Source organism: Heptranchias perlo, chromosome 14 (genome assembly GCF_035084215.1).
Source record: "Heptranchias perlo isolate sHepPer1 chromosome 14, sHepPer1.hap1, whole genome shotgun sequence".
Lineage (NCBI taxonomy): Eukaryota > Metazoa > Chordata > Chondrichthyes > Hexanchiformes > Hexanchidae > Heptranchias > Heptranchias perlo.
The window spans coordinates 4831079-4845126 of NC_090338.1; the positions used below are offsets into that span (position 1 = coordinate 4831079).

The following is a 14048-nucleotide window of genomic DNA, read 5'->3' on the forward strand; positions in this document are numbered from 1 at the left end:
TGCGGGATTGGTGAACATCCCTCTAGAAAGGCAGGAGGGGAAACAACCGACAGCGAGGGTGAAGGTGCCACTCAGGTTACCTTTTCATCTTCTGGTTGTAGGTGTTTGTGATGACTGTATTTGACTCTCTCCGCCCTTTATCTGCATGATGCTGCAGGAAGGTGTGCTTGTTCCTGTACAGGTAATCAACTAGATCGCCGTGGCGACAGTATTCGGTGATGATGTAGATCGGACCTGCCCAAACAAAGCGACAGTCTCTCACTGAGGGCACTCAGTCTCCGTCACGCAGTAATTGACTCTTAACATCTTATAAAGGCAGGAGAAGGTGCACAAAAGATTCACAAGGATGATACCAGAACTGAGAGGTTCTATCAGGAAAGATTCAACAGGCCGGGGCCATTTTTCTCTAGAAAAGAGAAGACTGCGGGCTGACCTGATAGAGGTCTTTAAGATAATGAAAGGGTTTGACAGGGCATGGATAGAGAAAATGTTTCCACTTGTGGGGGAGACCAGAACTAGGGGCCATAAATATAAGATAGTCACTAATAAATCCAATAGGGAATTCAGGAGAAACTTCTTTATCCAGAGAGTGGTGAGAATGTGGAACTCACTCCCACAAGGAGTAGTTGAGGTGAATAGTGTAGATACATTTAAGGGGAAACTAGATAAACACATGAGGGAGAAAGGAATAGAAGGATATGCTGATAGGGTGAGATGAAGTAGGGAGGGAGGAGGCTCGTGTGGAGCATAAACACCGGCATAGACCAGTTGGGCCGAATGGCCTGTTTCTGTGGCTGGTAACTCTATGTAATTCTAAGACTGATCAGATTCAGGGAAACTCCAATCTCCCCGGGCTGATCTCTGTATTCAGCTGACACTGACACAAACACTATCACAGCAATAAATCAGCAACAGATTAATTACTGGAATACTGATTAACCACACTTGGGAGTTACCGTGCAGTGTTCTGGTCTCCAGATTACAAAAAGGATACAGGCACTGGAGAATGACAATTTCCTGATCTGCTTTGTCTTTGTTTCAAGCTTAGTGATATCCTGTACTGTGGGCCTTGGGCCTTGAGCCTTGAGCCTTGAACCTTGAACCTTGAACCTGGGCTAGCCTTGGGTCTTGAACCTTGAACCTGGGCCAGCCTTGGGTCTTGCACCTTGACTGTTCTTGGGCCTTTATTTTGGGCCTTGTAGCTCTGTGAGCCTTGAACCATGGGCCTTCATATTTAGCAAGTCCTGGGGCCTTGACCTCGTGGGTCTTGGACCTTGACTGTGTCTCTTCAACCGTCCCTGGTTTGAGACCATTGCCAGTGACACTGACCATGGCCGAGTTTGGTATCGGAGATGAGACTAGCACTCGGTGACTCGGCCTTTACCTCCTTTGGTGCAGGCTCCCAGCAGATTCACGATATTTAAATGAGGGCCGAGGTGACTCATTATTTTCAGCTCAGACATCAGTGCCTGTTTCTCACTGGTCCTCGCAGTAGCTGTAAAACACAAAGAGGCAGCGAGTTAGCAATTTATTTGCTGTAATCGATGGTCGGGGGGATGCTCTGAACGATGGAATTAATATATCCTGGGCTGAGGAGGACAAGACATCACGACAACATTCCAGTATTTATCCAATTCCCTTTTGAAAGTTATTACTGAATCTGCTTCCACCGCCCTTTCAGGCAGCGCATTCCAAGTCGCTGATTCAATAAAAAATTCTCCTCATCTCGCCTCTGGTTCTTTTGCCAGTTATCTTAAATCTGTGTCCTCTGGTTACCGACCCCTCTGCCACTGGAAACAGTTTCTCTTTATTTACTCTATTCAAAACCCCTCATGATTTTGAACACCTCTATTAAATCTCCCCATAACTTCTCTGCTCCAAGGAGAACAATCCCAGCTTCTCCCGTCTCTCCACATACCTGAAGTTCCTCATCCCTGCTACCATTTTGGTCAAGTTCTGATGATGATGAAGGGGGGGGACAGAGGTACAAGCCAGTAAGAGGCAAGTTCAGGAGCAATGACAAGAAGCAGTCCCTGACCCAGAGGGTACCACAGGTCAAAAACCCCTGAATCGTTCCAGAGGCTGAGATGGGAGATAGTATTTCTATGCAAGGATTAGCTAGATCGGCCGAGCGGCCTCCCTTATCTTTTTGTGAAAAATTAATTGAATAATCCTCTTAGAAAATGGGATTGGAGATAATAAGGGTAGAGCTAGGGACCGATGATTGAACAGGGATGTGAACGGTCCACGGCACACCGTCACCTGGAGAGACTTCAGTTTTAAATTCGGGGAAGCTGCAAACTGTACATTTTTTTTTTTATTCGTTCACGGGATGTGGGCGTCGCTGGCGAGGCCGGCATTTATTGCCCATCCCTAATTGCCCTCGAGAAGGCGGTGGTGAGCCGCCTTCTTGAACCGCTGCAGTCCGTGTGGTGACGGTTCTCCCACAGTGCTGTTAGGAAGGGAGTTCCAGGATTTTGACCCAGCGACAATGAAGGAACGGCGATATATTTCCAAGTCGGGATGGTGTGTGACTTGGAGGGGAACGTGCAGGTGGTGTTGTTCCCATGCGCCTGCTGCCCTTGTCCTTCTAGGTGGTAGAGGTCGCGGGTTTGGGAGGTGCTGTCGAAGAAGCCTTGGCGAGTTGCCGCAGTGCATCCTGTGGATGGTACACACTGCAGCCACGGTGCGCCGGTGGTGAAGGGAGTGAATGTTTAGGGTGGTGGATGGGGTGCCAATCAAGTGGGCTGCTTTATCTTGGATGGTGTCGAGCTTCTTGAGTGTTGTTGGAGCTGCACTCATCCAGGCAAGTGGAGAGTATTCCATCATACTCCTGACTTGTGCATTGTAGATGGTGGAAAGGCTTTGGGGAGTCAGGAGGTGAGTCACTCGCCGCAGAATACCCAGCCTCTGACCTGCTCTTGTAGCCACAGTATTTATGTGGCTGGTCCAGTTCAGTTTCTGTTCAATGGTGACCCCCAGGATGTTGATGGTGGGGGATTCGGCGATGGTAATGCCGTTGAATGTCAAGGGGAGGTGGTTAGACTCTCTCTTGTTGGAGATGGTCATTGCCTGGCACTTGTCTGGCGCGAATGTTACTTGCCCAAACCTGGATGTTGTCCAGGTCTTGCTGCATGCAGGCTCAGACTGCTTCATTATCTGAGGGGTTGCGAATGGAACTGAACACTGTGCAGTCATCAGCGAACATCCCCATTTCTGACCTTATGATGGAGGGAAGGTCATTGATGAAGCAGCTGAAGATGGTTGGGCCTAGGACACTGCCCTGAGGAACTCCTGCAGCAATGCCCTGGGGCTGAGATGATTGGCCTCCAACAACCACTACCATCTTCCTTTGTGCAAGGTATGACTCCAGCCACTGGAGAGTTTTTCCCCTGATTCCCATTGACTTCAATTTTACTAGGGTTCCTTGGTGCCACACTCGGTCAAATGCTGCCTTGATGTCAAGGGCAGTCACTCTCACCTCACCTCTGGAATTCAGCTCTTTTGTCCATGTTTGGACCAAGGCTGTAATGAGGTCTGGAGCCGAGTGGTCCTGGCGGAACCCAAACTGAGCATCGGTGAGCAGGTTATTGGTGAGTAAGTGCCGCTTGATAGCACTGTCGACGACACCTTCCATCACTTTGCTGATGGAAGGGGTCGTCGACAGTGGCTCGATGGGTCAACTGGCCCTTTCCCCAAAGGGTTCAGTCATGTAGTGGTTTATGTCACTGGACTAATAATCCATTCTAATCCCACCGTGGGCAGTGTGAGAATTTGAATTCAGTTTTAAAAAAAATCTGGAACTCGGTAAAAGTGACCGTGAAGCTGTTGGATTGTCGTTAAAAACCCAACTGGTTCACCGATGTCCTTACCCGGTCTGGGCCTATACGTGACTCCAGTCCCACACCAGCGTGGTTGACTCTTAACTGCCCTCTGAAGTGGCCCAGCAATCCATCCAGTCACATCGAACCTCCACTGGTAGTTCGAGAAGGCTCACCGTCAACTTCTCAGGGCAACTAGGGATGGGCAATAAATGCCGGCCTTGCCAGCGACGCCCACATCCCCAGAAAAAGTCCAATGAGCAGACGAGCGGTGACCCTAGACTGTGTCGACATAGAGGTAGGAAAATTGGAGCGAGCTCCCTGCCAATCGGACTCCCCTCCCCACATGGGACAAGACCCAACGGTTCACCGCAGACTTACTCTTCAGCATCTTCACTGCGACTTTCATTGTGGATTGTGGGTCACTCAGGCCGCCGGCCATTGCTTCAACCACTCTGCCAAAGGCTCCCGAGCCCAGAGTCCGACCTGCAAGAGGCACAGCGCAAGGATTAGCTCCGTCCAAAAACCACAATCCCATCCCCAGACTCGACTATTCCAATGGTCTCCTGGCTGGTCTCCCATCTTCCCACCACCACCCATCCTCGTAAACTTCAGCTCAGCCAAAACTCTGCTGCCCGTATCCTAACTCGCACCAAGTCCCGTTCACCCATCACCCCCTGTGCTCGCTGACCTACATTGGCTCCCAGTCCGGGAATTCCTTGTTTTCAAATTCCTCCCACAAACGGCAATGTGTTAATGACCAGATAATCTGTTTTAGTGACGTTGTTTGAGGGATAAATATTGGCCAGGACACCGGGGAGATCTCCTTTGCTCTTCTTCAAAATAGTGGCCATGGCATCTTTTATGTCCACCTGAGAGGGCAGAAGGGGCCTCAGTTTACTGTCTCATCTGAAAGACGACACCTCCGACAGTGTAGCACGCACTCATTACTGGCACTGGGTATGCTAGCCTGGAATATGGGGCTCAAATCTCTGGAGTGGGGCTTGAACCCATGACCATCTGATTCAGAGGCAGGAGTGCTGCCCTCTGTGCCACGGGTGACACCGAATAACATTCCCCCACTGCCTTTTACTGGGGAGCAAGAACAGGAGAGGAGACAGCCCTGGATCCCAGCCTGGCAAATATCCCACAGCTGGGCAGGGCTTGAACAGAGGCCCAGAGGCACATGGGGTACTGGGTTAGCTGAGGGCCACAGGTGAATGGGAGGTGGACCAGCCTTTGTTGTGACTCTTGCTACTTGGAACCTTGTACAGCATCAACAGCGTAACCTACACACCTACAGATCGTGACTCAAGGTAACCTCACAGTCAGAAAAAGAAGAATTACATCTGATTTACAGCTCAGAAACAGGCCATTCGGCCCAACTGGTCCATGCCGGTGTTCATGCTCCACACAAACCTCCTCCCACCCGTCTTCAGCATATCCTTCTATTCCTTTCTCCCTCATGTGTTTATCTAGTTTCCCCTTAAATGTATCTACACTATTCGCCTCAACTACTCCTTGTGATAGCGAGTTCCACATTCTCACCACTCTCTGGGTAAAGAAGTTTCTCCTGAATTCCCTATTGGATTTATTAGTGACTCTCTTCCAATTATGGCCCCTAGTTTTGGTTCAATCTTTCCTGTTAGGTATAACCTCTCAGTTCTGGTACAATCCTAGTAAACCTTTTTTGCACCTTCTCCAGTGCCTCTATATCCTTTTTATAATATGGTGACCAGAACTGTACACAATACTCCAATTGTGGTCTAACCAAGGTTCTGTAAAAGTTTAACATAACTTCCCTGCTTTTCAATTCTATCCCTCTAGAAATGAACCCCAGTGCTTTGTTTGCTTTTTTTATGGCCTTATTAACCTGCGTCGCTACTTTTAGTGATTTGTGTATCTGTTCCCCCAGATCCCTTTGCTCCTCTATCCCATTTAGACTCTTATTATCCAAGCAGTGTGTGGCCTCCTTATTCTTCCGACCAAAATGTACCACCTCACACTTATCAATATTGAAATTCATTTGCCAATTACACGCCCATTCTGCAAGTTTATTAATGTCGTCTTGCATTTTGACGCATTCTCCCTTTGTATTAACCACACCCCCCAATTTGGTGTAGACTGCACATTTCGAAATTGTACTTCCGATTCCCGAGTCCAAATCGTCGATGTAAATTGTGAACAACAGTGGTCCCAGCACCGATCCCTGTGGAACACCACTTCCCACCTTTTGCCAGTCTGAGTTACTACCCTTAACCCCTACTCTCTGTTTTCTGTTTTGTAGCCAGTTTGCTAGCCATTCTGCTACCTGTCCCCTGACTCCACATGCTCTGACCTTAGTCATGAGTCTACAATGCGGTAACTGAGACCCTTCATCACAACTCAGCTGAAACATCAAACAATTTTTCTCTTCTCAATTGTTGACTTTAACCTGTTGTGCGTTTGTAGCATTTCCTGGTTTTATCTTAGATTTCTTGTACTTGTATTTTTTTTAATATATCTCTTCTGTTGCACAAACCATCAACAAAATCTGGATGTAACTGCATAAACAGAGACCACATCTGGATGCAGCTAAGCACACCTGCGTGCAATATTGGGACGTGGCTGCAAAAACCACGGGCAACATCTGGATGCAGCCACATAAGCCACAGGCGCATCTGGACGAGGACAAATGGTGCGGGCAACATCTGGATGCAGCTGCAATAAACCGCGAGCACATCTGGATGTAGATGCTCACAGACAGCGTGAGTGGAAGACAAGGTGGGATGTAACACATAACACTAATTCCCCGACCTCCGCTCCCTTCAAGTGTGGCTCCGCACTTTGGAAAAAAGGGAGTCAGAGAGATGAACGGACCTTTACCTCTCCACCCTCCAACCGCCTCGGTCATTAGTCTGCTTGTCCGACATCCAGTCCTGGATGAGCCGCGTTCCCCTCCAGGTAAACGTGGCTCTCGTCACAAACTCTGTTCCCTCGCCACCGATCCAATTCCCCTCTCCGGCCCCTGTCTCAGGCTGAACCTGACTGTTCGCGATGTCGATGACTTATCCCACTCCCATATCCTCTCCGTCACCAAGGCCGCCTACTTCCGCCTCCGTAACATCGCCCGTCTCCGCCTCTGCTTCAGCTGCTGAAATCCTCATCCGTGCTTTTGTTATCTCCAGCCTCGACTATTCCAATGCTCTCCTGGCCTCCCACCTTGCACCCTTCGTAAACTTCAGCTCAGCCAAAACTCATATCCTATTCTGCACTAAGTCCCGTTCACCCATCACCCCTTTGCTTGCTGACCGACACTGGCTCCCACTAACCCAATTTAAAATTCTCATCCTTGTGTTTAAATCCCTCCATGGCCTCGCCCCTCCCTTTCTCTGTAACCTCCTCCAGCCCTACACCTCTCACTCTCCATTCCTCTTGACTCTGGTCTCTTATGCTGCCCCCGCTCCCTTCGCCCAACCATTGGTGGCCTTGCCTAGGCCCTCAGCTTTGGAAATCCCTCCCTAAACTTTTCTGCCCTTCTACCTCTCTCTACTCCTTTAAGACGCTCCTTAAAACCTATCTCTTTGACTAAGCTTTTGGTCATCTGTCCTAATATCTCATATGGCTCGGTGTCAAGTTTTATCTGATTACACTCCTGTGAAGCGCCTTGGGACGTTTTACTACGTTAAAGGCGCTGTATAAATGCAAGTTGTAATTTATTTTTGGGTGAATCACATGTCCGTACCCAGAGCAAGTTGGTTCCTGGGAAACTCCCAGCTTGAGTCGTACGGGAGCTGCATGGGGTCAACGTAGATGTATTCATGGCCATCTGAGCTGATGGACTCAATGACCTTCCACCTGATCTCATAGCGAGGCTTCTGTGTGAAACAGATACAACATGCAGCGGTTAAACAGGCAAATAAACATAGGGACAGGAGGAGAAGGCCATTCAGCCCCTCTAGCCCGTTCCACCATTTAATCAGATCATGGCTGATCAACACCTCAACTCCATTTACCCGCCTTGGGTGCATATCCCTCGATACCCTCACCCAATAGAAATCTATCGATCTCAGTCTTGAAAGCTCCAATTGATCCCCAGCATCCACAGCCATTTTTGGGGGGGGTGGGGGGGGGATGGAAGAGTTCCAGATTTCCACTCCCCTCTGTGTGATGAAGTGCTTCCTGATTTCACCCCTGAACGGCCTGGCTCTAATTTGAAGGTTATGCACCTTTTTTCTGCACTTCCGCTACTCGAAGAAATATTTTCTCTGTATCTACCCTATCAGATCCCTTTATCATCTTAAACACCTCGATTAGATCACCCCTCAACCGTCTAAACTCAAGGGAATACAAACCAAGTTTATGCAAGCAGTCCTCGTAATTTAACCCTTTTAGCCCCGGTATCGTTCTGGTGAATCTGTGCTGCACTCCCTCCAAGACCAATATATCCTTCCTGAGGTGCGGTGCCCAGAACAGAGCACAGTATCTCCACATGGGGTCCGACCAGAGAGTTATATAAATGACATAACTTCCACCCCTTTGTATTCCAGCCCCCGAGATAAAGGCCGACATTCCATCATCCTTTCTGATTACTTTTCGTACTATAGACCGAATAGCTTAATGTCAGCAGTTGGAAAGAATCCTTACTCAAAGATGTAATAAAAAAAACATCCAAGAAACCGAAAAGTCAGCACGGGTTTCAAGAGGGAAGGTCAGGCCTGACCGACCTTACTCAATTCTTTGAAGAAGTAACAGAAAGAGTAGACAAGGGTAGAATCATAGAATGGTTACAGCACGGAAGGAGGCCATTCGGCCAGTCGAGTCCATGCCGGCTCTATTGCAAGAGCAATCCAGGTAGTCCCACTCCCGCGCCCTATCCCTGAATTGAAGATTAATCTCCTGGACACTGCTGCCAGCAACTAGGAAGGAAAATCACAGGAGCATTAAAAATGTGGGTTTTTTAATTTCATTTTCTTTGAACACTTTTGAACGAAGAATAGTGGAGATGGGAAAAAAGGTTGTTCGACTGATAGACAAGATTCATCCAATTGGGTAATGAGTTTGTTTGCTTTTCAATTGGCGTGGTAAGGCTGTGCACTATGAGAATGGATGTGTTGGGATGACCAATACTGGACGCGCGAGGGGATGGTTGGAGGCGGGAGGTCACGTGATGAATTCTCCAAGAGTATATCCAACCAGAGTTGACAACCCTATGGTAAACAGGTCGGAGGCCCTTCTGGTCAGTCTGCCGCTGGGCCTAGCAAAAACCTCCATGGGACCAGGATGCGCGGGATCAACAGTTGGAGTTGGTCTGACTGCTTGCCACTCTTCCAAGGCCTTGTGCGCGCCCAGGTGAACTTGGAGCTGGATCAGGCGGTTTGCTTGAAGCTTTCTCTAACTGGTGGGCAACACATTTTTTAAAAATTCGTTCATGGGATGTGGGCGTCGCTGGCGAGGCCGGCATTTATTGCCCATCCCTAATTGCCCTCGAGAAGGTGGTGGTGAGCCGCCTTCTTGAACTGCTGCAGTCCGTGTGGTGAAGGTTCTCCCACAGTGCTGTTCGGAAGGGAGTTCCAGGATTTTGACCCAGCGACGATGAAGGAACGGCGATATATTTCCAAGTCGGGATGGTGTGTGACTTGGAGGGGAACAAGCAGGTGGTGTTGTTCCCATGTACCTGCTGCTCTTGTCCTTCTAGGTGGTAGAGGTCGCGGGTTTGGGAGGTGCTGTTGAAGAAGCCTTGGCGAGTTGCTGCAGAGCATCCTGTGGATGGTACACACTGCAGCCACAGTGCGCCGGTGGTGAAGGGAGTGAATGTTTAGGGTGGTGGATGGGGTGCCAATGAAGCGGGCTTCTTTGTCCTGGATGGTGTCGAGCTTCTTGAGTGTTGTTGGAGCTGTACTCAGTCAGGCGAGTGGAGAGTATGCCATCACACTCCTGACTTGTGCCTTGTAGATGGTGGAAAAGCTTTGGGGAGTCAGGAGGTGAGTCACTCGCCGCAGAAAACCCAGCCTCTGACCTGCTCTTGTAGCCACAGTATTTATGTGGCTGGTCCAGTTAAGTTTTTGGTCAATGGTGGCCCCCAGGATGTTGATGGTGGGGGATTCGGCGATGGTAATGCCGTTGAATGTCAAGGGGAGGTGGTTAGACTCTCTCTTGTTGGAGATGGTCATTGCCTGGCACTTGTCTGGCACAAATGTTACTTGCCACTTATGAGCCCAAGCCTGGATGTTGTCCAGGTCTTGCTGCATGCGGGCTCGGACTGCTTCATTATCTGAGGGGTTGCGAATGGAACTGAACACTGTGCAATCATCAGCGAACATCCCCATTTCTGACCTTATGATGAAGCAGCTGAAGATGGTTGGGCCTACGACACTGCCCTGAGGAACTCCTGCAGCAATGCCCTGGGGCTGAGATAATTGGCTACCAACAACCACTACCATCTTCCTTTGTGCTAGGTATGACCCCAGCCACTGGAGAGTTTTCCCCCTGATTCCCATTGACTTCAATTTTACTAGGGCTCCTTGGTGCCACACTCGGTCAAATGCTGCCTTGATGTCAAGGGCAGTCGCTCTCACCTCACCTCTGGAATTCAGTTCTTTTGTCCATGTTTGGACCAAGGCTGTAATGAGGTCTGGAGCCGAATGATCCTGGCGGAACCCAAACTGAGCATCGGTGAGCAGGTTTTGGTGAGTATATCATGTTTTATTAACAAGGAAAATCAAATTATGTTTTAACTGTCCTTGAAACAGAGGTCAATTTTGTTAGTGCTTGTTCTGGTGGCACTGGGGAAGCTGGTGTCACTCTTAAACAAAGAGGCCCAAGTTGCTGAGCTAAACTAAGTTGCATAGTATTTACTACAGAACTTCCAAGTAGACTGAACACCAATAACAAATACCAACAACTATCATCATCAGCAAAAATTCTGATCATAAAAGTAATGCAGTAGATGTAATATATTTGGATTTTCAAAAGGCCTTCGATAAGTTACCGCATTATAGACTCATGACTAAGGTCAGAGCATGTGGAGTCAGGGGACAGGTAGCAGAATGGATAGCAAGCTGGCTACAAAACAGAAAACAGAGAGTGGGGGTTAAGGGTAGTTACTCAGACTGGCAAAAGGTGGGAAGTGGTGTCCCACAGGGATCGGTGCTGGGACCATACACGAACTGGACTCTGGAATCGGAAGTACAATTTCAAAATTGGGGGGTGCAGTTAATACAAAGGAAGAAAGCGTCAAAATACAGGAAGACATTAATAAACTTGCAGAATGGGCATGTAATTGGCAAATGAATTTCAATATAGAGAAGTGTGAGGTGGTACATTTTGGTCGGAAGAATAAGGAGGCCACACACTGCTTGGATAATAAGAGTCTAAATGGGATAGAGGAGCAGAGGGATCTGGGGGAACAGATACACAAATCACTAAAAGTAGCGACACAGGTTAATAAGGCCATAAAAAAAGCAAATCAAGCACTGGGGTTCATTTCTAGAGGGATAGAATTGAAAAGCAGAGAAGTTATGTTAAACTTGTATCGAAGCTTGGTTAGACCACACTTGGAGTATTGTGAACAGTTCTGGTCTCCATATTATAAAAAGGATATAGAGGCATTGGAGAAGGCGCACAATGATTTACTCGGATGATACCAGAACTGAGAGGTTATACCTATCAGGAAAGATTGAACAGGCTGGGGCTCTTTTCTCTAGAAAAGAGAAGACTGAGGGGTGACCTGATAGAGGTCTTTAAAATTATGAAGGGGTTTCGATAGGGTAGATATAGAGAAGATGTTTCCACTTGTGGGGGAGACCAGAACTAGAGGCCATAAATATAAAATAGTCACTAATAAATCCACGAGTGAATTCAGGAGAAACTTCTTTACCCAGAGAGTGGTGAGAATGTGGAACTCACTACCACAAGGAGTAGTTGAGGCGAATAGTGTAGATACATTTAAGGGGAAGCTCGATAAACACATGAGGGAGAAAGGAATAGAAGGATATGCTGATAGGGTGAGATGAAGTAGGGAGGGAGGAGGCTCGTGTGGAGCATAAACACCGGCACAGACCAGTTGGGCCGAATGGCCTGTTTCTGTGCTCTACAGTGAGAGTCAGTGCCAGGGAAGTGTACCCCAGTGAGAGTCAGTGTCTGTGGAACTGTACCCCAGTGAGAGTCAGTGTCTGTGGAACTGTACCCCAGTGAGAGTCAGTGTCTGTGGAACTGTACCCCAGTGAGAGTCAGTGTCTGTAGAACCCGTATCCAAGTGAGAGTCAGTGTCTGTAGAACCCGTATCCAAGTGAGAGTCAGTGCCTGTGGAACTGTACCCCAGTGAGAGTCAGTGCCTGTGGAACTGTACCCCAGTGAGAGTCAGTGCCTGTGGAACTGTACCCCAGGGAGAGTCAGTGTCTGTGGAACTGTATCCCAGTGAGAGTCAGTGTCTGTGGAACTGTACCCCAGTGAGAGTCAGTGTCTGTGGAACTGCACCCCAGTGAGAGTCAGTGCCTGTGGAACTGTATCCCAGTGAGAGTCAGTGTCTGTGGAACTGTACCCCAGTGAGAGTCAGTGTCTGTGGAACCCGTACCCCAGTGAGAGTCAGTGTCTGTGGAACTGCACCCCAGTGAGAGTCAGTGCCTGTGGAACTGTACCCCAGGGAGAGTCAGTGTCTGTGGAACTGTATCCCAGTGAGAGTCAGTGTCTGTGGAACTGCACCCCAGTGAGAGTCAGTGTCTGTGGAACTGCACCCCAGTGAGAGTCAGTGTCTGTGGAACTGCACCCCAGTGAGAGTCAGTGCCTGTGGAACTGCACCCCAGTGAGAGTCAGTGTCTGTGGAACCCGTATCCAAGTGAGAGTCAGTGTCTGTGGAACCCGTATCCAAGTGAGAGTCAGTGTCTGTGGAACTGTACCCCAGTGAGAGTCAGTGTCTGTGGAACTGCACCCCAGGGAGAGTCAGTGTCTGTGGAACTGTATCCCAGTGAGAGTCAGTGCCTGTGGAACTGTATCCCAGTGAGAGTCAGTGTCTGTGGAACCCGTATCCCAGTGAGAGTCAGTGTCTGTGGAACTGTACCCCAGTGAGAGTCAGTGCCTGTGGAACTGTATCCCAGTGAGAGTCAGTGTCTGTGGAACCCGTATCCAAGTGAGAGTCAGTGTCTGTGGAACTGTACCCCAGTGAGAGTCAGTGTCTGTGGAACTGCACCCCAGGGAGAGTCAGTGTCTGTGGAACTGCACCCCAGGGAGAGTCAGTGTCTGTGGAACTGTATCCCAGTGAGAGTCAGTGTCTGTGGAACTGTACCCCAGTGAGAGTCAGTGTCTGTGGAACTGTACCCCAGTGAGAGTCGGTGTCTGTGGAACTGTACCCCAGTGAGAGTCGGTGTCTGTGGAACTGTATCCCAGTGAGAGTCAGTGTCTGTGGAACCCGTATCCCAGTGAGAGTCAGTGTCTGTGGAACTGTATCCCAGTGAGAGTCAGTGTCTGTGGAACTGTACCCCAGTGAGAGTCGGTGTCTGTGGAACTGTATCCCAGTGAGGGTCAGTGTCTGTGGAACTGTACCCCAGTGAGAGTCGGTGTCTGTGGAACTGTACCCCAGTGAGAGTCGGTGTCTGTGGAACTGTACCCCAGTGAGAGTCAGTGTCTGTGGAACCCGTATCCCAGTGAGAGTCGGTGTCTGTGGAACTGTATCCCAGTGAGAGTCGGTGTCTGTGGAACTGTATCCCAGTGAGAGTCAGTGTCTGTGGAACCCGTATCCCAGTGAGAGTCGGTGTCTGTGGAACTGTACCCCAGTGAGAGTCAGTGTCTGTGGAACCCGTATCCCAGTGAGAGTCGGTGTCTGTGGAACCCGTATCCCAGTGAGAGTCGGTGTCTGTGGAACTGTACCCCAGTGAGAGTCGGTGTCCGTGGAACCCGTATCCCAGTGAGAGTCAGTGTCTGTGGAACTGTATCCCAGTGAGAGTCGGTGTCTGTGGAACCCGTACCCCAGTAAGAGTCAGTGTCCGTGGAACCCGTACCCCAGTGAGAGTCAGTGTCTGTGGAACCCGTACCCCAGTAAGAGTCAGTGTCCGTGGAACCCGTACCCCAGTGAGAGTCAGTGTCTGTGGAACTGTATCCCAGTGAGAGTCGGTGTCCGTGGAACTGTACCCCAGTGAGAGTCGGTGCCTGTGGAACTGTACCCCAGTGAGAGTCAGTGTCTGTGGAACTGTACCCCAGTGAGAGTCGGTGTCTGTGGAACTGTACCCCAGTGAGAGTCAGTGTCTGTGGAAC

The 14048-nt window shown here is 49.3% G+C and overlaps 1 protein-coding gene across 1 annotated transcript in view; it reads right to left on the minus strand.

The window, feature by feature from the left end:
* Positions 1 to 14048, minus strand: part of LOC137332271 (platelet-derived growth factor receptor beta-like) — a 104806-nt gene that overhangs the window by 25918 nt on the left and 64840 nt on the right. Inside the window, exons 12-15 of the mRNA XM_067995977.1 lie at positions 7546 to 7678; positions 4203 to 4307; positions 1385 to 1495; positions 81 to 234 (exon numbers count right to left, since the gene is read on the minus strand). Of these exons, the coding sequence (XP_067852078.1) occupies positions 81 to 234; positions 1385 to 1495; positions 4203 to 4307; positions 7546 to 7678 (503 nt within the window). The remainder of the gene's footprint in view (positions 1 to 80; positions 235 to 1384; positions 1496 to 4202; positions 4308 to 7545; positions 7679 to 14048) is intronic.